The following is an 18,559-nucleotide window of genomic DNA, read 5'->3' as shown; positions in this document are numbered from 1 at the left end:
CGAAGAAAACGGTTCAATAAAGAAGATTTGCTCTCATGCGGGCTGGTGTTGTAATGTTTTGCTGCTGTTTTGCCCACCGTTAATGATGGTTTTTTTCGCACAATGGCCACGCTAGGGTTTTGTTACATTCGCACACATACACGGGCGCCCACGTTCATTCTGGCCAATTGGAAAGCCGACGGCGGGAATTTGCTTTCGTAGCATGCATTTTTTAGCTTGGCGTTGCGCCTGCGGCGTGCGTATTGCGTGTGGCTGAGGAAGGAAGTTTCGAGGCAGATCGAAGCCACAACCGTTATAATGTACGCCGCGGTGGAACAATGAATGCATCTGTTTGCTTCTACCAACGCACATCTGCACTTTCCACCGTAAGACGCCTCGTGCACCACACGACGCGTCGGCTATTGTTGCACTGCAATCGGCATTGATGAAGAGGTACGTGCATGTTCGATAATCACGTGCGTGGAAGGTCCGTCTTAGATGGGCACGGTACCCGGTGCCATAGCCCCAGCAAGTGCATGCATAAGCATGATGCGATGCTCTGCTCTCTGTTCGGACGTCGGGCTGTAACGGAAAATAATTGGTTGGATTAGATGCTTCAACAAGTTGGAAGATATTGGAAGCACTACTGGAAGAACAATGCAATTAACAATAAGATTCTGTAATTTAACTTTCGACTCTTCTCGCTAACCCAATTCACTAGTATTTTCTCATTGTAAAGGGTTGTGCGTATAACTTAATTATATCTTATTCCTTCTACGTTAAAACTGATCGGAAGTCTACGGTACTTTGCCTCCAAAAACTATCGTATCTCGTTTTATTTATCTCGCTGACCTTTACAACATTCAAAAACTTTATTTAATTTACTGAACTGAGATAAGTAAGATGCTTAGTAGAAACATTGTGTAAGCTCATTATCCAAAGTAGACAAACAAGTATCTCTTACTATTTAAATTACGCAACTCATAGCATAAAACTATAAATCATTCTCTTATCTTAGAAGATATGACTGTTTAAAATAATAACAGGCTTCCTATGCAAATCTCAAAGTTTTCAACGAAAACGGCACAAATGGCACCTTCCCAAAAGCTTCTCCGGAAAATCGAAAGCGTCAGCGACACTCTCAGTTACGCAACGGTGGTGGAAACAACTTTCGATTTCGCAAACATAAAGAATGAAGCATAAAGAAGGGAAGAGATGAGATGGAAAAAAACAAACCGGAAATGATCGGCCGCTTATCATGCTGGCCGCTGCTCCGGGACCACGATTGTCTGGAGCTCACCCACGGTACGAGGGTCATCAAGAGAGCTCCACCGAATTGCGCACTGGGCTTGGGAGGATGATGGCAGAACAGTGCAAGCGAAACCCGTTTTCCCGGTTTTATGTTTCGGTCCGGGTGTCCGGTAGTCCAGCGACAATCATAGCCCCGGGGCGGGGGGAGAGCCATGGAATCAAGTGATCTAACACGTCCCCGGACGTCCTTCGAGGCGACGGGCTTGAGGGAACAAAAATGTAGCCACGGCGATGCCTCGTAGAGCCATCCGGTTTATTTGCGACACATTGGCACATTATTTAGTTTAATCTTTGCTCTCACGATCTCACAAATTTTGGTTTCTTCCACAGCTCCACTCATATTCGACGGACACGACGGAAGTTTGTGAAATTGGGCTGGTGCGGAGATCGTACTAGCGCTCGCTGAAGTTACGTGAACGGCCTCGCGAAATATAACGAAATAGAAACATAAGCCGATCAATGCGTTGACCACTGATTGATGGAAGGGAGCGTTCGGTGGCTCACGTCAATGTAAGCGCTGTTACGAAGCGGATCTCGATCAGAGGACGAAGACGCCGCCGGCCGCGAACCTCACGATGGGATACTTTTCGAAGCGAAACATATTTATCTACTGCTGCATTTCGGCGTGCCTATCACTGGTAAGTAGCACATATCTTAGAAATGTGAAGTTGAATTTGAATTGAAATGTGTAGAGATTTAAATTATCTAGAGAAATTTGTTCCTCATGAAAGTCGTTAAATCATTCAATAAAAAAAATCGAATTCCTTTTGAACAAAAACCGAAACACAAAATTAAATTGATAAACTGCTGAAGTAGAACAACTTATGCGACGTTCAAAATCTAGTTATTTGGCGTCTCACCCAAATTACCTCAGCCTCAGCCCGTCGTCCGCATCGCCAACATGCATTTTCGATGGCCATGTGTGGGCTGTGGACGCGTGACGTAATACAGTTTCAAAAGTTTGATGAAAAACAAAGATGAAAAATATTTTACGTTCATCAAATGGGTTTTCGCGCGCGATCGACACGCCTCGCCGTTATGAATTAAACATTAAGCAAGCTCAAAAAACATGTTCATACTTTCATCGCCATTAATGGGAGGTAATGGCCGAAACTTACGCATCTCCTTCGACGAGTTTCAAACCTCCTTCGCTGGTACCGAACAGCCCACGAGGTCAGTGACCTCTGCGACAAAAGCAGTTTGCTGACCAGCGCCCACCCAACCCATCCATCAGGGGACCACCATTTTGTGGCTTAGCCGAAGCTGTCGGCTTCCATCAACGGAGTTCGTGGCCGTTCGACGTGAAAAAGGCAGTTCTTGGGCCCGAGTCGGCCCCTAGAAGTTGGCCCGCTCTTCTTGATTTTCTGCGCCGTTCCCACGCGCTGCTGGAGTACGTCCACAGTTCGGAAGTGCGGATCGGTGGTTCATGTACCGACCGACTATAAACGATTTGCAGTAAACCCGCGGAACGAAAGGATGATTCGTTGGGAAACCGAATACCCCCAACGTGGGTCCCGCTAATTTGGTACCATCAGAAATTTCACTTCTGACCGAAATGTTCACCTACTCGCGTGTGTAGCCGGGTGTCGTTGTCCCTTGGCGAGGCTCGCTAGGTTCGGAGCCACATCTCTCCCCATGCGTACGCCCGGCGTATGAGCTGCCGGCGCGTTTATGACGCAGTGCCGCACTTAATTATCGGCATCGTAGGCGCCCGGGCGCAGGTGCCGTATCTGACCTTAATAGGTGAGCAAGGTTCGAAGGAGGCGCCGGAATTCGTTTGCGCCAGATTTGGCGCCATCACGTGGCGATCGCCCGCTGCGGAACTGAAGCCCTGGCACGCCACGCCGAAGTGCGCAAATTGTTCGGTTGGAAACCGAGAAGCTCTTTGGTGGTCACGGTGTAAGCGGTCGTCACGGTTGACTGATATTCCGGTCAATAGCAGACCCCGTGGCGTAGACCCACACAGCTGGTGTTGTTGGCGCTTATCTCCGTTTTCACTTAGCGGTAAGTGGCGTATCCAAAGTCACACTGGGCCGACGCAAAAGACCTCTCGGACAGTCGGTTCGGAAAACTGGGTGACAACATTTCCGGTTCAGTGCCAACGTCGTACTTGCGATAATGTGGAAAATAAAAGAAAACTGTTTCGACACTATTCAACAATTCTATTTTAGTTAGGAAGTGAACCTGGCTGTAGGTACAATACGTAATGAGGCTGGATCTTCCTTAATTATCGTGTCGATTGCTCTCATCAATTTTCGCAAAAAAGCTGTTTGAAAAGAAGAATTTTTCGAGTTGGGCTTGGGTGTGCAGTTTCTTATTTTCGCAAATTTCACTGTAGGTTAGCTAAACACCCGCAACCGAAGTTCTTAGTATTAAATGTGCAACGTATTGAGCAGCACTGTAGTGGAGAATTCACAGCCATAGAAGAGCTTGGTGAGGGTACTTAACGGTTTTCGTAGCCGTAGTTCGGCGAATGGCTTGGGTTTTCTTTAGCCATAGCATGAAAAGCCCGTGCCAAACGAAATTGAAGCCCTGAACTGAGGGGAGCCCTCCCCCGAAAGCTGGTACCTTTATGAAAGCGTCTATGGCAATCACTTCAAGTTCAAATCATTTACCGGGCGATTTATGCTCAAGTTCGTGTACAGGGTCGCCGATATCTGCACCACGATCGCTAAACACAATATGGCCACAAGGTGCTCGAAGGTGTGCCGACTCTGTCGGGCAATAGACCTGAGCGGCGTTTCTAAGGTATGTGGCTTCATGAACAGGCGGCCAGGTTTGGGCCTTACCGCACGTTTAGCTAAATCGCTCTCGCCCGAACAGCTATATCGGCATCAATGCGGACTGACCACATAAGACGAGTGTTTGCTCCCCAATGGTGTCAACAAGTTAGGCCCAGACTGCGCGTTCCTTTCGCTTTCCGTCCGGCTAGTGTGGTGTTGTCCAATTTTTTATTTTCAACATGCGCACTCCGCGAACTCCGGCGGAAACTCTCATTTCCTCGGCCGTTCCTTTCATGCTCTGTGTATGTGCTTTCAGCTGACTTACCTGGTGGCGTTCTCTTGCGAAATCTCCTGGATACTGGAAGCCCGGGGTGACCTGCCCATACCGGCCTATCTGCTGTGTGCCGAGTTCTTCATTCTCTTCATATCCTCAGCAATCTTAATACATGGCCTGTCGACGGTAAGTGAGGCTGAGAGTGCTGGTATGCAGCGAAACCAGTGGGGAGTTGGCCGACTTTGGGTCAGCGTGGGGCCGCCAGAATTGATTGCGGCGAGGCTCAATATTTGTGACTTTTAAAGATCTCTCCGTCCACTCCGTTTCTGTTCCCGCAGGGCATATCGTGGGGTCTGCTCAGCTGGTCGATAATTATCGGAGTTCTGTCCGTACCGGAACTTGCACTAGTCATGTACATGACCATACAGTATTGGGTAAGTTAATCCGCTTCGAAGTGCGTTCGCGCAGCGCTGAACGCATCCGGCCACCATGTGGAGTGCCACCCGTAGGTGTGGGGCATATAAGGCTTTACTAACCGGCGTCTCTACTTCGCTCTACTTCCTGTCCCTCTTTCTCTCTTTAGGGTCTACAGTCGGCGCACGGGCTAACGGAATTAATTGGATATTTAATACGTTTAATAGTCAACTGTCTAGCACTGCTGTGCGTTATTCCGACTGCTTTAAGGTGAGCCATATCTGCGTTTTTCTCGAATTTATTGTACGAAACGCTGTCTGGCGTTTAATGGCCACACGTTTCTGGTGCCGCTTTTCGGATTCGTTTGGGAAAGTAAATAAACCCAAATATTGTGATCGTTTCGCCGTGATGATTTCGACTGAAAATGCATAAATTAATTTAAAAAGAGCCAAGACTTATATTACTTTGAGAATTAAAATTTATATTTTAAACATCTAACGAAAAGATTGCATTTGTTTAAATAGTTTCAATTTGAAAACAAAACTAACAATACAGAAAATACTTCATTATGGACAAGGAGGGAGTACAAATAATGAAATGATTTTAATAAGTTAGAGGCTAGAATTAATTATGCGTGAAAGCCGTTTACGCAAATCGATGATCCATTTTAAATTGTTGCAGATGGCGACAGGAGAAGAAAGTATTATCGCAGCTAGAATCGCTGGCCTCGAGACTGCAGCTGACGACACCGACTCCGACGACTCCGTTCAACACCACCAACGGAATGAACTCGCTGCGGGCGAGCAAGCGAAGCCACCAGGGGCCAGTGGCCAGCCGACGGCCATCGACCGGCTTCGACAACCCGGGTTACGTGCCCCACGAGAACAACTCACTTGACATCGTGCAGCAGTACACGGCTTACAACAATCTGTACGGCTCGCAGAGTGAATTCAACGCGAGCATCTTCGGCCTCAACCCTTCGCAGTACATCGGGCCACCGCCTCCGCCGATAGTGAACGAGTGCAAGAAGACCCAGTCCCTGCTCGATCTGCGTTTCATCTTTCCGCCCAAGTTCTTGTCCACGCATGCCACTATCAGCGAGAAGAAATCCAAAGAATCTACCCCAACGGACGAGCTGGACAGTGTGTTGAACAACAATCTGAAGAACCAAATTCACAACAAACTCCACGAGCTCCCGGAGAACGGAACCCTGCGCCGCCAATCTGTTTCTGGCGGTCGGGAGAAGGACGTCAATGCGAGCGCCGATCAGTCGGGGACGATCGCAGTGCCCGGTGATGGTGGCCCGGTTTCCGCGGCGAACGATCCGATTTACTACACAATCGAATCGACGAAGAATAACAAAATTCTTGGCCGAAACTGCGTCTCCTTGGAGAACCTGGGCAATATCACGTTCTCGGAGTCCCCGCTGCCGGTGAAAAAGCATGACCTACCGTACCACCGGTACGGGCCAAATCTGCTCAAGAACTACGCCATGAACCCTTGGAATGTGCTGGCATACAATCCGGCGTACAGTGCCTACCCACCGGCGTACTATCACTACCACATGATGAATCCATACCATCTGTACCAGATACACCAGCAGCACGCTGGTAACTATCCGGCTGTCAATGGTCCTATTCCAACTGGAGGTTACTTTTCCGCAGCGGGTCATCCGCACGCGGCAATGCACGGTGGTCCGGGAGGTTACGGAAAGACTCATTCTCATCTGTCTAGTTACGGATACGGCAACAACCTATATCTGAACCCAGCCACAGACAGCCGGCAGTCGCTCGGTAACGAGTCGGACGACTTTCGGAAGTATCGCGACGTGGCACTTTAGTCCATCCACCATCCAAGGCACGTGAGCAAGAATCGGTAACCACAGCCAAACCAAGGGACATGCAAAGTGTAGTATTAGGTTAGCAAGTAGAGATAGCTTTCCGGTGCGGGGCAGACTATTAAGTGGCTCAATGTACTGAAAATACTCGATATCGATGGAACGGAAAACGGCGTTTGCGGAGTGCAACGCGAACGAAACATCCACAAATCAACGGTAGTGCGACAAAGTTACCTCAAGCAATTAAGAGGATTGTGTTCGAACTGAGCGAGGTTAGCGCTAAACTAACATCTACGAATGAACAACGGGAGGGAAGTAACTTTTTCTGTATAGAAATCTTACGAGATGTGAGCAATATTATTTATTATACCATTAAACTGCGAAATGACGCCAACCTACCAACGACAAAACTCCAGTAGACACGTTTTTACTGTAGTAATATCACACGGGGTTCCACGGGGTTCCACGGACTTTTATTCTTCTTGTTTCAAATCAAAACATCCTGATAATTACATCCTGCGACTAGAGGATATGTTACAACGAATAATAAAATTGTGATTTACTTCACATTCATTTAAACATATCCGCATCTGGAACCAACAGATCATCCATGAGGTTACTCATGCCGATGGGCTTGCTTCCTACGGACAGATCGATTCCTGCTAGACCCAGCTCGTTGAGCAGATCGTTCTCTTCCATACCACCGATGGGTCCTTTGCCCAGGTCGACCTCATCGAATCCTCCCAGCAGCTGACCCTCTAGGTCGGTGCCGTTCGAACGAAGCTCTCCAAGTGGCTGGGAGTCCCTGGTCGCCTCGGTTCGCATCGGATCCCGTTCTTCGACGGCTTCTTCCGCTTGAACTGTTTCCACGTCGTCCACGTACTCCTCGGCTTGAAACTTGATGGCCGACTTGTACTGGAAGGCGCTCGCTTTCAGATCCACCTCGATCGGGAACAGGTTCGAGATCGCTTCCAACCGTTCGACGGTTTCCGACGCTAGCGTCGCCAGTCCTTCCACGAACTTGCGCAATTGGGCGGCCAAATCCCGAGCATGCTTGCACTCGAGCAGCTCGATCTTCTCCAGCACGTCGCTCCGTAGCTTTGCAAACTTCAGCCGAGCGTCCTGGCGGCAGCGCAGAATCAAGCGGTACTCGTAGTTACCCGTTTCCACCCGGTAGAGTGGTTCCTGGATAGCGGCATAGCCGTGATCTTCGTCGTCCATTTCTTTAATCTTCAAGCAATACGACAGGTAACTGAACTTTGCATCGGCGTACCGCTTCACCGTGAGCTTAGTGTCGGGAATGGCCTTGTGGAGGTACGTGCCCATATCGGCCAGGATCGGTTTCAGCGATTTGATCATTTTGATACCATCCTTTTCCATGCTGCGGTGCAGCTCACCGAAGATGCGGAACGCTTCCGACGCCCGCGGTTGCGGTTCGCGCACACTAATCGTGGCGAAAATATTCCCGAACGCCTGGTACGTTTGCAGGACATCGAAGTGCGCTTTCAACACTCTGGCGGCGAAGAAAACGTACATTTTATTGAAGCCTCATTTGCGGGGACCACAGAAGTGCCTTACCTTCGGGCGTGCTCCACCAGACCTTTGTACATGGTCTCGGTTCGCTCTAGCTCCTGGAGGCGTTTTACGAGGGAGTCATTGCACAGAATCGCCCGCGACAAACCGAGCGTGTCCGCGGTGCTGCTGGACATTTTCTCCACCAACCGGTGCTTCATCTTCTTCAGCACGATATCGAGGGTTTCACCCTGCATCGGGTCGGCGTGCAGTTTGTTGTAGTGCACGGTCACCTCGTCCGTCGCGGATTGGATCATCTTGGCGACCTCCACCTTCGTCTTCCCCTTCACCGAGGCACCATTCACGCCCAGCAGCTCATCGCCACTCTGAAGAGTTCCTTCACGCGCCGCCGGCGTCCCATCGAACACCTTCAAGCACGAAAGTTTACGAATCAGTTTTAGGTGGGCATTTATATCACATCCTACATAGCAAGAAGTACACATACCTGAACGATGTACAAACACGGGCAAAGTGGGGCTCCTCCACCAATGCTGATTCCGATCAGGTTGCTGGTGCCCTTTTTAATGATCACCGTGCCGGAACTTACCGTCATGCCCCTGTTGGAGGAAATGTGGAAAAGAGATTTTACAGCTCGTGGCGACAGAAGGGCTACTGTGAGCTAAATTGTAGGTTTTACTACATTCTAGGCGTACAGCTAAGTGTAAAATAGAGACACTTGAGGCAAGCGAATAAGAATAAAACGCCAACCTACCAATCTTGTGTAAATTTTCTACATTTCTGTGCAACACACATGAATCCCGAAGGGCTGCCAAAGAACAACAATTCGACACAAAGCGGTATAGGTGGGTAACAACGATAATGCTTCACAATCTCTACACGAAATCATTATCCTACGAACTACGGTGCGTGCAATGTGGCCAGCATGATCAACCTCGCAAGCCCGCGCTAGGCACTCTAGGCACTGCCTTAGCAGCATAATTCCATACACACATACGCACACACAGTTACAGCAGTCGCCCACCGAACGACACGCGACACTTACAGGCGCTCCATCTCCTGGCGCTGGCAGAGCATTATGATCTTGTTATCATCCACACACCCATCGGCGTACAACACCGGATCCGGAAGGTCATCGTTGGAGGCGAACGCAATCTCGTCCATGCGCCTGCCACTCGCATCCTGCTTTCTGTTGTCCATTTCCGTTTCCTGCTCTGTCCCAGTGCGGTCCTCAGCCGCTATCTGAGCGTTTTTTGGTTCGCTTTGGCGTGCCGCTCGTTGGAGCTTTTTGCTGCTGCGGTGCGATCCGGCACCACTTCCGCCCATGTCCAGCTCGTCCTCAGCCGCGATTTTGTTTGAGCAAGTCCTAGCGAAACCCAAGCGCAACGCGCAAAATCAGTTGTTTTTGCCTTTCTCTAAGAGATTTCGCTAGGAAACCCGTGGCGGAAGTGCAGCAAGTCCACTTCTACTCACTTGTCGTCTTCGCTTTCAAACAGTAACAGTGAAGTTGACTCATCGTCGGACCACATCGTGGAAGCGGCGGCTTGCTTTTCCATCCCAGCGCTACACTTCTCCGTACTCTACGCTCTGATAGTTAAACAGTATTCGAAAGGATGAAATGTTTTAAGAAGCACTTTGGGCACTGCGTTTGTTTGCGAGGACGGAAAAGATTAGGGCTGATTTGACGGGCCACACATAAAAAAGGGTACACAGGCACACACAGGACAAACGAACAAACGACCATTGAATGATGAGCATGCGTAAATGGCGCCCTGGAATCGACAGATTTTTTCGCGCCGCGTGTATGCAAACAAGTGACCATATGTTTTTATGGAGCGGTGCTTCTGAATCCAAAAACAGGACTTTTAACGCTGATTTGCGCTTCACGGCAGAGTTGGCATTAATTTGCAGAAAGGATGTATGGCGAGACACGACACGATAAGGGAAAATGTATAGAAAGAAACCAACAACGCAACACGGTAACACTGCGATCTGGTTGAAGAAATGTGAAGAACAAAGAAAGAACAAAAAACCGGGCTCCGCAGAATAAACTTACATTTTGTCCTCCTCGTAGAAGTAATCATAATCGTAATCCTGTAGCATGGCTGAATCGAAAGGAAAACTGGAACGGCTAATTGGCCGACACCTTTTGCAACGAGCGAGATAAACCACAACCACACGAGATATCGGCACACAATATTCGGCGGAAATCGATCGATTTTCCGACGAGCGTGAAAATGCTATAAAATTGCTGCCAGCCTTCGAACTAAAGAAACGGTCCGGTTTGAATGTGCGATAAATCCGTTTGAAAGGCTTACGGTTGGTTCTTGTAGGCCCAGCAAATGATTTGTTTTTCACGGGGTACGGGAATGTCAAATATTATCAGGCTTAAATTTCTCGGATTTTCCCGATTTTCTTTGAATTTTTCCCGCACCACGATTATTTTTCTAACCACAAACATTTGGATCAACTGTGGCACAAAGAGCCATATTTTCTTGCAAGAACAGAAACGTAAACAAACGCGCAAAGAAGCCATATTTTCTTTCATCTGCAGAAAAAGCCATATTTTCTTGCAGTTCGCGCGGCGACAGCTACTGTCAAATTACGCATCTCACCGAATCAAAGTTATGCAGTTTTTGTTATGATCGTGCGTAGCGCAAGAGGGAAAAGAAACCAAATATCCGTAGGGCAACCTTCTAACTGCAGCAGAAAAATGGTCCACCGCTCGCGGTAATCGCGGCAACGGCAACAAAGTGCACTCTGGGTGTTGTGTTTCGCGAGTTCCGTCGTTTCTCGGTCGTGGTTTTGAATGAACGAAACAGTCATGGTATGATAACAAATGTTTGTTGGTGCTGATAGAACCTCGTTAAGGGAAAGTGGTACTCCACTAATAACAGCATTGCCATGATAACGGATTAAGGGTGGGCCATCGCTCTACATCCTCATTCCGTGGTGCAGCTTGTGCGCGCTCTCGCTATCAATCGCCTGTTTCTTTTCTTCTGCACCCTTAGTTTGTTTATTGCTCCTTAATCCGCGCACAAAAGCCACTCTAAATTGATCGGCGGAACGTCGGTTTCACGAGACCGTTAATTCATTCCAACATTATTATTGCGATCACAACGGTTGGTGCATCGGATTGCTTTCGATTTTCCCTTCCGGCTCCGGCGATTGTTATTGGTCCAATTGTGCCATCGACCGTGCGGGGAAATTTTATGGAAAGATACAATAAAATGTCTTTATTGTGTCTCAAATTTGCCTCGAAATGCAATGCCTATGTGCACAAAGTTACCCGGGCGTGTGATATTATTTATCGCCAAACCGTGCTCACCTCTCATTGCAGGCCAACACGCCAGATGATCTACGCCAGCGTATTCCCAACTGGTCTCTCGAATCGGACGGGCAGCTGCTGCAATATATGATTTCGATTGCAAAGGTAAGGGTTGGTACAGTGTGCAATAGCGAATCAGCAAAAACTTTTGGTTCCCTACCGTTGCAGAATCTCGAGGAAAAATGCACCAAAACACGCGACAGCCTAAATAGTCTTATGGTACAGGTAGATCAAACGGAAGTGAAGCTAGCACACACCACCAATCAGTTGTCCGCCGTAGAGCAAGTGAAGTTTGTCGAGAACCGAGTGGAAGAGGACGACGAAAGCTTCTACGGCTTGCGTCGCCGGAGACAGGTGGACGTGAACAGGGAAAAGGCGACACATAGCGATTCGGAGCGATCGTTGGACGATATGATTCAGCTGGCAGTAGACCGCTCGATCGAGGGAATGTACGACTGCTACGAGAAGGTGACCCTCAAACTAGATAGTGACTCTAGTGACGATGATGATCAGGAACCCCAACGGGGACAATCGGTTGATCCAGTCATCGGCGGTGGTAAGCCATCGGTAATGAGAGCCATTCCGAGGTACTCGTTCATTGAGCGGCCGCTACCGCACGTGATTGGATCGAAAGAGTGGCACAGCAAGTGGCACGTTGGACTGATCGATTCGGAAGACGAATCCAACTCCGACCGTAAAGAGGAGTACTCTGAGTCGTCTAGTGACACGGATGGAATGTTTCCGTCGCAGCCGAACAGCAAAAACCACACTCCGTCAGAGTCGGAAAGCTCGATCTGGGGGACGGAGGCACGAAAGCGGACACACTCGATGGATCCAAGCAACGACGAGGGCTCGTCAGTGTATTCGTACGGTAGCTCATCCAAACCACAGCTCTTTCCTGTGCCTCAGCGAGCACCGGTAAATGTTGCTCCAATCGCCACGAACCGTCTAAAACCTCCCGGTCTCTTTCCCGAGGAACCGCCGGAAGAAGAGCCCTCGGAGAACGCTCGAAAACCGGTTGAAAAGGGTCTTTTCGATGATTCGCCAGCGGAGGAAGACGATATGTTGCCAACGCCAGTGCCAAAGACATCACAAGCGCAAGTTGGTGCCAATCGAGATCTCTTCTTTCGTCCGCCTGCTCAACCAACACGCAAAACAGTCAATCTTTTCGATGATGAACCGCCTCCGGTAACGAATCAGGAGCAACCATACATCGCAGAACAAAAGCGTTCGATAAATCTGTTTGTTGAAAGTGAGGACGAGAGTGAGTCGGTAGAAAATATGCGAAACAACAACACCAGCGATCGTAAATTGATTTCCGACCTACCACCTGAGCAAGTGAATGATCGGCATCGGATCACTTCGAAACTGGGAAGCAGCTCCGTGCTTTCGTCCCAAGCTGATCCCCGTGCGAAATTGGTTGATGAACTGAACAACAACTTCCAAAAGCAACAGCAACCGGTTCCCATCGGAAGGGAAACAGTTACCGTAACTCCCCGAGAGCAACGTTCCAATCTGTTCGACGATGAACATCCGGAAGATCAATTCGACAAATTGTTTGCCAACTCTACCGCTGCGGTGCAACCGGCGCCCCGAAAACAACCGGAACAACCAACACCTGCCAGCCGATCAAAAGATTCGACCAGAAAGCCAGTGGTGAACTTGTTTGCGGATGATAATGATAGCGATGACGATGCTATTGTGGTGGGTAGCAGTGAAAAGCAAACGCCAAACATCGCAAGATCTGCATCTTTGATGAGTCCTAATCGTCTGACGCTATCCACGGTAACCAGCGATCGGGTGACGATCAAGAAAAAGTCTATCTTCGACGAGTCTGACTCGGAAGGCGACGATGCCATGCTTTTCGGTCAAAACAGCAAGCCACCAAGCATGAACACCAATACTAAGGATTCGAGCAAAATCCCGTCATCGGCTGTACCAGTGGAAGTAATAAAAAAACCAGCAAAATCCATCTTCAGTGACAGCTCCGAAGAGGAAGATGATGATGATTCGCTTTTTGGCAATTCTTCCAACATCGTGAAAAACAAGCTCGATGCACTGAAGCGTGGCAATGGTAGCGACGGCACTTCGGCGTCATCTAAGCCAAATGAACCCATCCAAGGATTGGAAGCAGTACCAAAACGTGAATCTATTGTTCAGGATAAATCGTCGAATGATGATGATCGTTTGTTCGGAGCAGAAATGGACCGTAATTTGGGAACCATTGCACCACTAGCTGCATCGCAAAAAAGTGTCCTCCAAACGTCGCTTTTCGATGATCAACCACCATCGGACGATGATGATGGTGGACTTTTTGGTAGTGGGCGAACTAGTATTGCCGGAATTACAGCGAAACTTACCTCGGTGAAAGTATCCAACGGCCCAAAACCACACAGCGAAACAGCTTCATCAGCTGCAGTGGCAGATTTAAACAAAACCATCGAAAGCACTACAGCTATCACAGAAAACACAGCAGAAAAGGCCGACATAATCCAAAGCAATGATGGTGCTACAAACAATGATAGCACAAATCCATTCTCGGAACGACGAGCCGATCCTCTTGCGGGCACCAGCGTACGGAATATGATAATGAAAAAGGCGATCTTTCACTCAGATTCGGAAAGCGATGAACAAAATGAGTCTCTGTTTGGTTCAGAATCAGAAAACGCAATTCTCCCCACTGTACCCAGTAGCCAGTCGGTGGCCGACAGTGCAATAGATTGTGATACGACGGCAACGGCTCAGGGTGTGAGCGCCGAAAATCGAATACGAATTATCAATTCAGAAGAAACTCAATCGTCGAAGGAGAATCTGCTAAATGCACCGAGATTAACCAGTGCGGAAGAACCAAAAAAGAACACTCCGGAAGACTCCGCCGCTGAAGGGCTCACATCGACCAATAGCGAACCAAATGATGCCGAACAAAATACTGATGCACTAAATGGTAAAACTTCCGTTAGTTCCACAGTAGTTAATGATATAGTTTTACTGCACGATTCTAATGAACCGAAAGCCACCGTTTTAAAAACATCTTTGTTTGAGGCTTCCTCTGAGGAGGAACGCAGTGACATCGAGGAGAGGGCAAAAGGAAACCACGATGAAGTGGGGCACGTGAAATCAAAAGCGAAACAATTGGAAGCAAGCCCATCGAATCATAAGCAGGTAACAGAACATGAAAATGTATCGCCTATCTCTAGTTCTTTGGTCGATCCTGTTGCCGATGGTGCGAAGTTCCCTACTCAAGGCCACTCCCAAGAGCCGTCGACGTTGGATGCAGACGAAAATCCATCTCCGTTAATGATTGCGAATGATATTGATTATTATTTGCGAACCAATGAGCTTCCTGTCAGTGAACCGCGTGATGCTTCGAACGTATCCGACGAGCCTACGACACCGCCACCGAGCGCACCAGCAAAGTCTGAACCAAAACGTGCCTTAAACTTCAGCCCAATCGGTCTTTTCGATGATTTACCCCCACCCGATGATATGGATGGCTTGGAACAGAACGAAAAACATTTTACCTCCGCCACCGGCAACGAATCGTCACTATCTGTCGAGGATGTGCCCACATACGGTGAATCACAGTCGATGGATTATACACCGAACGGATCTAGTGCCAGCCAGCAGCGATACATGTTTGACAATGAACCTCCACCGGATGACGTGGACAACTACCGAACTACGGGAGCCTCGGCAAGGCAGCTGTTTGAGGGAAAACTAACTTCGAACGATTTCTCCGTGTCATTGCCGCCGTTTCCCAGTGTGCGCGAACCAGAGAAGGCCGCACGCCCAAAGGTGAACAAGTTAAACAGTAAATTGTCCATTAATGTGGCGGCACTTCTTCCTGGCGCTCGTCGGCTACCGGTGACGTCGAAGGAGAACGCGACCGATTCCTCATCATTGCCAGAACGGGACGAGAAAAATCAGACCGATCTAAGTTCGGCGGCTGGCTCCAGCAGTAATAGTGCGCCAGAAAAGCTTTTAGTTAACCTTAACAAGGGACGTGCCCGTATACCGGCAAAAAGGAAGCCGCCATCGAGGTCGAATCTACGAGTGGGGAATAGTTCAGACGAAGCAAAAGACACACATTCCGATGATGCGCGGATAGTGGTGGGTTCCGAGGGAAAAATTGAACATATCGAGGCAGCATTCCCTGCTGCTGAAACAGTACGCAACGAATTTGAGAATATCAAAGCACAGCGGGAACCATCTCCAGACGTGACGATAAAACCTGCGGAACCAGCGATGGACCGTTTAAGAGCAAGTGCACGCAATACAGTCACCAAAACGGTGCTACCAGTTGGAAATGAAACTTCTGTGTCAAAGAGTACCACAACACGACAGACGGAAGTATCGGTTGTATCGAAATCGATCTTTGGTGACAGCGAGGACGATGAGGATGAGGCGGATGATTTGTTTAGTAAACTACCATCGAAAGCACCCCTCTCGGTAGCATCGAAAGCCCGGTTATCGCAGGCGGTAACTGGCACCGAAAACACTCGCAGCATATTCGGTAGTGACGACGATGCAGGATGCGACGTTGACGAAGACGATCTGTTTGGCACGAAAAAATCATCAAAATCAGGCTCGACTATTGTTGGCCAGTTGAAATCGGCGGTAACATCGAATGTGCTTAAACCTTCGAAGGGGACAAAAAGCCTTTTCGGCGATGACGGTAGTGACGCTGACGATGATGATGATCTGTTTAGTAGCAAACCTAGTAAGTCTAGGGCGACTCAAAGTGGGACGAATTTTTTTTTTCTGCTACCAACAACTCTGTGTTTTTCAGACGCTTCCATCCCGAAAGCCAGCGATCGAACGGTTCAAAGTAACAAATTCGATGGTAAACCGGCCACGACGGCGTCCACCACACGCACTGTCACCAAACGCACATCGATAGATCCGCTAGCAGATTTACTGGACTCCTAGGGACTCCTGGTGGAGGCAATCTTCATCGTTCTGCTGGTTTTCTAACAGCATTCGGTTCATGCTATTGATATTGGTTTGCTATGCATCGCGAGAAGCTGCATTAAGTCAGGAAGTGCAATGAATATCACATACGAAAGGATAATAGTTCTGGTTTCGAGCGCGATATTGCTATGAAGTTTTGCAGAGATTACCAAAAACCAGTCGTTGCTGAAGAGTCCGTTCCTTAGCTGCGCCATAACGGATGAGCACGAACAAAATTATAACATTCGATATTTTGTTAACCTTGCCGCTGCTTCGCTGCCACGGTTTGTTGTTATCTAGTCACAGTAAATCATAATTTGATCGATTCGGGAGTTATAAATTCGTTTTGCCGTTCCATCATCATCATACTCAGTATCAGACGTGTTCCGAGCCTCGCTGCACCGTAACTTTTCATCTAATTACATTCCATCAGTTTATTTTTGCTTCGATATAACTGACGGCCACAAGTGCTATGATTCCATTTAATATGTTTTGCAAAGTATTCCCTTTATGTTGTTACCTTAGTGCGTTTTCCATTTTTCTCCATAAATATTGTGGCATCGTTCTTTTTTATTGTTGTGAATTAAATTCCCACATCCGACAGGTCGTCGGGATAATTACTTGCTACCATTAATTATTTAGACATTCTATTCACTTCTCCAAACCTTAGTTTCGCGTACATCAACATACGAATTTATACAATTTAATTAAAGATTTTTCAGAAACATGTTTGATAATTTGTTATCACTAAAGAGTGTGTTGTTGGTAATTAAGTATATACTGTTCCTTTATAACGAAGATTTTCTTGATTTTCACTAGTAAATGCAGCATTACAGTTAGCCCAGAGAATAAATGTTTAAGCTGTAGTTTTATTAGATAAATGGCAAATGGAAAGTGCTAATGTGGGTGCAAGGAAGTTATTAGTAAAGCGCAAATGAAATAAACGAAGTATTGACCTAAGTGTCTTTATATATTCCTAATAATTTTGTGGTTTTATTTGCTCTATGTTTTTCAGCGTTTTTAGAAGGAAAAGACAGTTTTTTAAACAATTAAATAAAATACTCACCAGTACTTTTCATCAACAGTTATCACTTCATTCTTCATTTCACTTTTTTTGCCCGAGAGCATTTTCATTAACTGAGAATGGGCTTTTAAATGTTTTGTTGATCATTGGAGTAGGTTTTACATTTATTTGATTGAAAGCTTTGTTAACTTTATGTTAAGGTTCGATAAAAAATTAACCGTTGCATGTAATGAAAACGTGCTTTTATTTCCAAAAGTCAACTTTACGCGGCACGAAGTTTGCGAGGTCAGCTAGTCATCTTAAAAAATATCAAAACTCGTACAACGGCACAAAAAAAACTTTTTGGTGGTCTGTGCAGTGGTCAAGGGTAGCGCCAATCACCGGACGACAGCGATCCTTTTAGGTTGTCCGTCACTGTACCACACAGTCGGTGATAGGTTGTGCAGCTGCTTGGCGCACCGGAAGACCGTTGTGGGCATCCCGTACGCGCTCAAGGACATCGGCGTAGTCGGGAAAGGCGAGCGAATTGAGCTTCGAGTGGACGAGCGTGTCGTTGATATACACCTCGAAGGAACCGCGGCGCCCGGTACGGCACTCGACTTCCGCTTCCGGGACTGATGCTCGGATGAGACCAGCTAGCTGCAGGCACTGTGGTTCCGAATTGCAAACGGTACTGTTCGCACACGAACGGTTAAAAATTATCTAAAATGTCGAAAATAGCAAAACCATCAACACGTACCAATATTCTATATCAACGCGCGTTGCCGCAGGAGTTGCGGGAAAATCGTCTGATTCCGTCATTGTAATCCAAACTAAAAAAGAAAATGTTTGATTTCAAAACAAATTTTAAGGTAGAGATCACCGATAGGAGATACGCGGATTGACATTTTCGCACTATCGCACATTCGGAAAACAAGGACTGCACAAAAAACTCATGGAAAACCTGAAAACATTCCCTTTTTTGTAACCAAGATAGTGTATGTATTTTTGTGATCGAATCTTGCTTCTAAATCTTACTTCAGTAATAGTTAACTTTAGAACATTCACATTTAGAACACTGAAAACATTCCCTTTTTTGTAACCAAGATAGTGTATGTATTTTTGTGATCGAATCTTGCTTCTAAATCTTACTTCAGTAATAGTTAACTTTAGTCGAAATCTGTTATTTGGGACAACATCTGATAAAATT

General features: G+C 47.4%; 4 protein-coding genes across 5 annotated transcripts; 2 read left to right on the top strand and 2 right to left on the bottom strand.

The window, feature by feature from the left end:
* The first annotated feature begins 1,644 nt into the window (after nt 1-1,644).
* Nucleotides 1,645-6,884, top strand: LOC131210081 (uncharacterized). Its single transcript, XM_058203277.1, has 5 exons — nt 1,645-1,928; nt 4,330-4,473; nt 4,626-4,721; nt 4,871-4,971; nt 5,383-6,884. Exons 1-5 carry the CDS (start codon nt 1,866-1,868, stop codon nt 6,539-6,541), a joined length of 1,563 nt encoding a protein of 520 aa, XP_058059260.1. The 5' UTR covers nt 1,645-1,865; the 3' UTR covers nt 6,542-6,884.
* A 176-nt stretch (nt 6,885-7,060) lies between these two features.
* On the bottom strand, nt 7,061-10,258 carry LOC131209299 (PRKCA-binding protein). 2 transcript variants are annotated; one of them, XM_058202335.1, is made up of 6 exons: nt 10,125-10,258; nt 9,542-9,655; nt 9,114-9,434; nt 8,556-8,667; nt 8,117-8,478; nt 7,061-8,051 (listed from the first exon to the last, which is right to left on the bottom strand). In XM_058202335.1, the coding sequence occupies exons 2-6, from the start codon at nt 9,622-9,624 to the stop codon at nt 7,109-7,111; spliced, it is 1,821 nt and encodes a 606-aa protein (XP_058058318.1). In that variant the 5' UTR covers nt 9,625-9,655; nt 10,125-10,258; the 3' UTR covers nt 7,061-7,108. The 2 variants fall into 2 exon arrangements, with proteins under 2 accessions (XP_058058318.1, XP_058058319.1); XM_058202336.1 differs by lacking the exons at nt 9,114-9,434; nt 9,542-9,655 and having other exon boundaries at nt 10,125-10,234.
* Nucleotides 10,259-11,298: 1,040 nt separating this feature from the next.
* Nucleotides 11,299-17,320, top strand: LOC131207816 (WASH complex subunit 2). Its single transcript, XM_058200447.1, has 4 exons — nt 11,299-11,352; nt 11,409-11,501; nt 11,565-16,116; nt 16,186-17,320. The coding sequence occupies exons 1-4, from the start codon at nt 11,299-11,301 to the stop codon at nt 16,323-16,325; spliced, it is 4,839 nt and encodes a 1,612-aa protein (XP_058056430.1). The 3' UTR covers nt 16,326-17,320.
* Nucleotides 17,321-17,597: 277 nt separating this feature from the next.
* Nucleotides 17,598-18,230, bottom strand: LOC131210770 (migration and invasion enhancer 1). Its single transcript, XM_058204063.1, has 2 exons — nt 18,110-18,230; nt 17,598-18,043 (listed from the first exon to the last, which is right to left on the bottom strand). Exons 1-2 carry the CDS (start codon nt 18,169-18,171, stop codon nt 17,782-17,784), a joined length of 324 nt encoding a protein of 107 aa, XP_058060046.1. The 5' UTR covers nt 18,172-18,230; the 3' UTR covers nt 17,598-17,781.
* Between the last annotated feature and the right edge of the window lie 329 nt (nt 18,231-18,559).

This window comes from Anopheles bellator, chromosome 2 (genome assembly GCF_943735745.2).
Source record: "Anopheles bellator chromosome 2, idAnoBellAS_SP24_06.2, whole genome shotgun sequence".
Classification (NCBI taxonomy): Eukaryota; Metazoa; Arthropoda; class Insecta; order Diptera; family Culicidae; genus Anopheles; species Anopheles bellator.
The sequence above is the reverse complement of the archived record's forward strand: the minus strand, read 5'-3'. Positions and strand labels throughout refer to the sequence as shown.

Coding starts and splice junctions, on each gene's coding strand:
- LOC131210081 (XM_058203277.1), top strand. CDS start 1,866: ATGGGATACTTTTCGAAGCGAAACATATTTATCTACTGCTGCATTTCG. Junction 4,474..4,625: donor TAATACATGGCCTGTCGACG/GTAAGTGAGGCT, acceptor CTGTTCCCGCAG/GGCATATCGTGGGGTCTGCT. Junction 4,722..4,870: donor ACATGACCATACAGTATTGG/GTAAGTTAATCC, acceptor TTCTCTCTTTAG/GGTCTACAGTCGGCGCACGG.
- LOC131209299 (XM_058202335.1), bottom strand. CDS start 9,624: ATGGAAAAGCAAGCCGCCGCTTCCACGATGTGGTCCGACGATGAGTCA. Junction 8,668..9,113: donor CGCCAGGAGATGGAGCGCCT/GTAAGTGTCGCG, acceptor TTCCTCCAACAG/GGGCATGACGGTAAGTTCCG. Junction 8,479..8,555: donor CGTGTTTGTACATCGTTCAG/GTATGTGTACTT, acceptor TCGTGCTTGAAG/GTGTTCGATGGGACGCCGGC.
- LOC131207816 (XM_058200447.1), top strand. CDS start 11,299: ATGTCTTTATTGTGTCTCAAATTTGCCTCGAAATGCAATGCCTATGTG. Junction 11,353..11,408: donor GCAATGCCTATGTGCACAAA/GTTACCCGGGCG, acceptor CTCTCATTGCAG/GCCAACACGCCAGATGATCT. Junction 11,502..11,564: donor ATATGATTTCGATTGCAAAG/GTAAGGGTTGGT, acceptor CTACCGTTGCAG/AATCTCGAGGAAAAATGCAC.
- LOC131210770 (XM_058204063.1), bottom strand. CDS start 18,171: ATGACGGAATCAGACGATTTTCCCGCAACTCCTGCGGCAACGCGCGTT. Junction 18,044..18,109: donor CGCGTTGATATAGAATATTG/GTACGTGTTGAT, acceptor GTGTGCGAACAG/TACCGTTTGCAATTCGGAAC.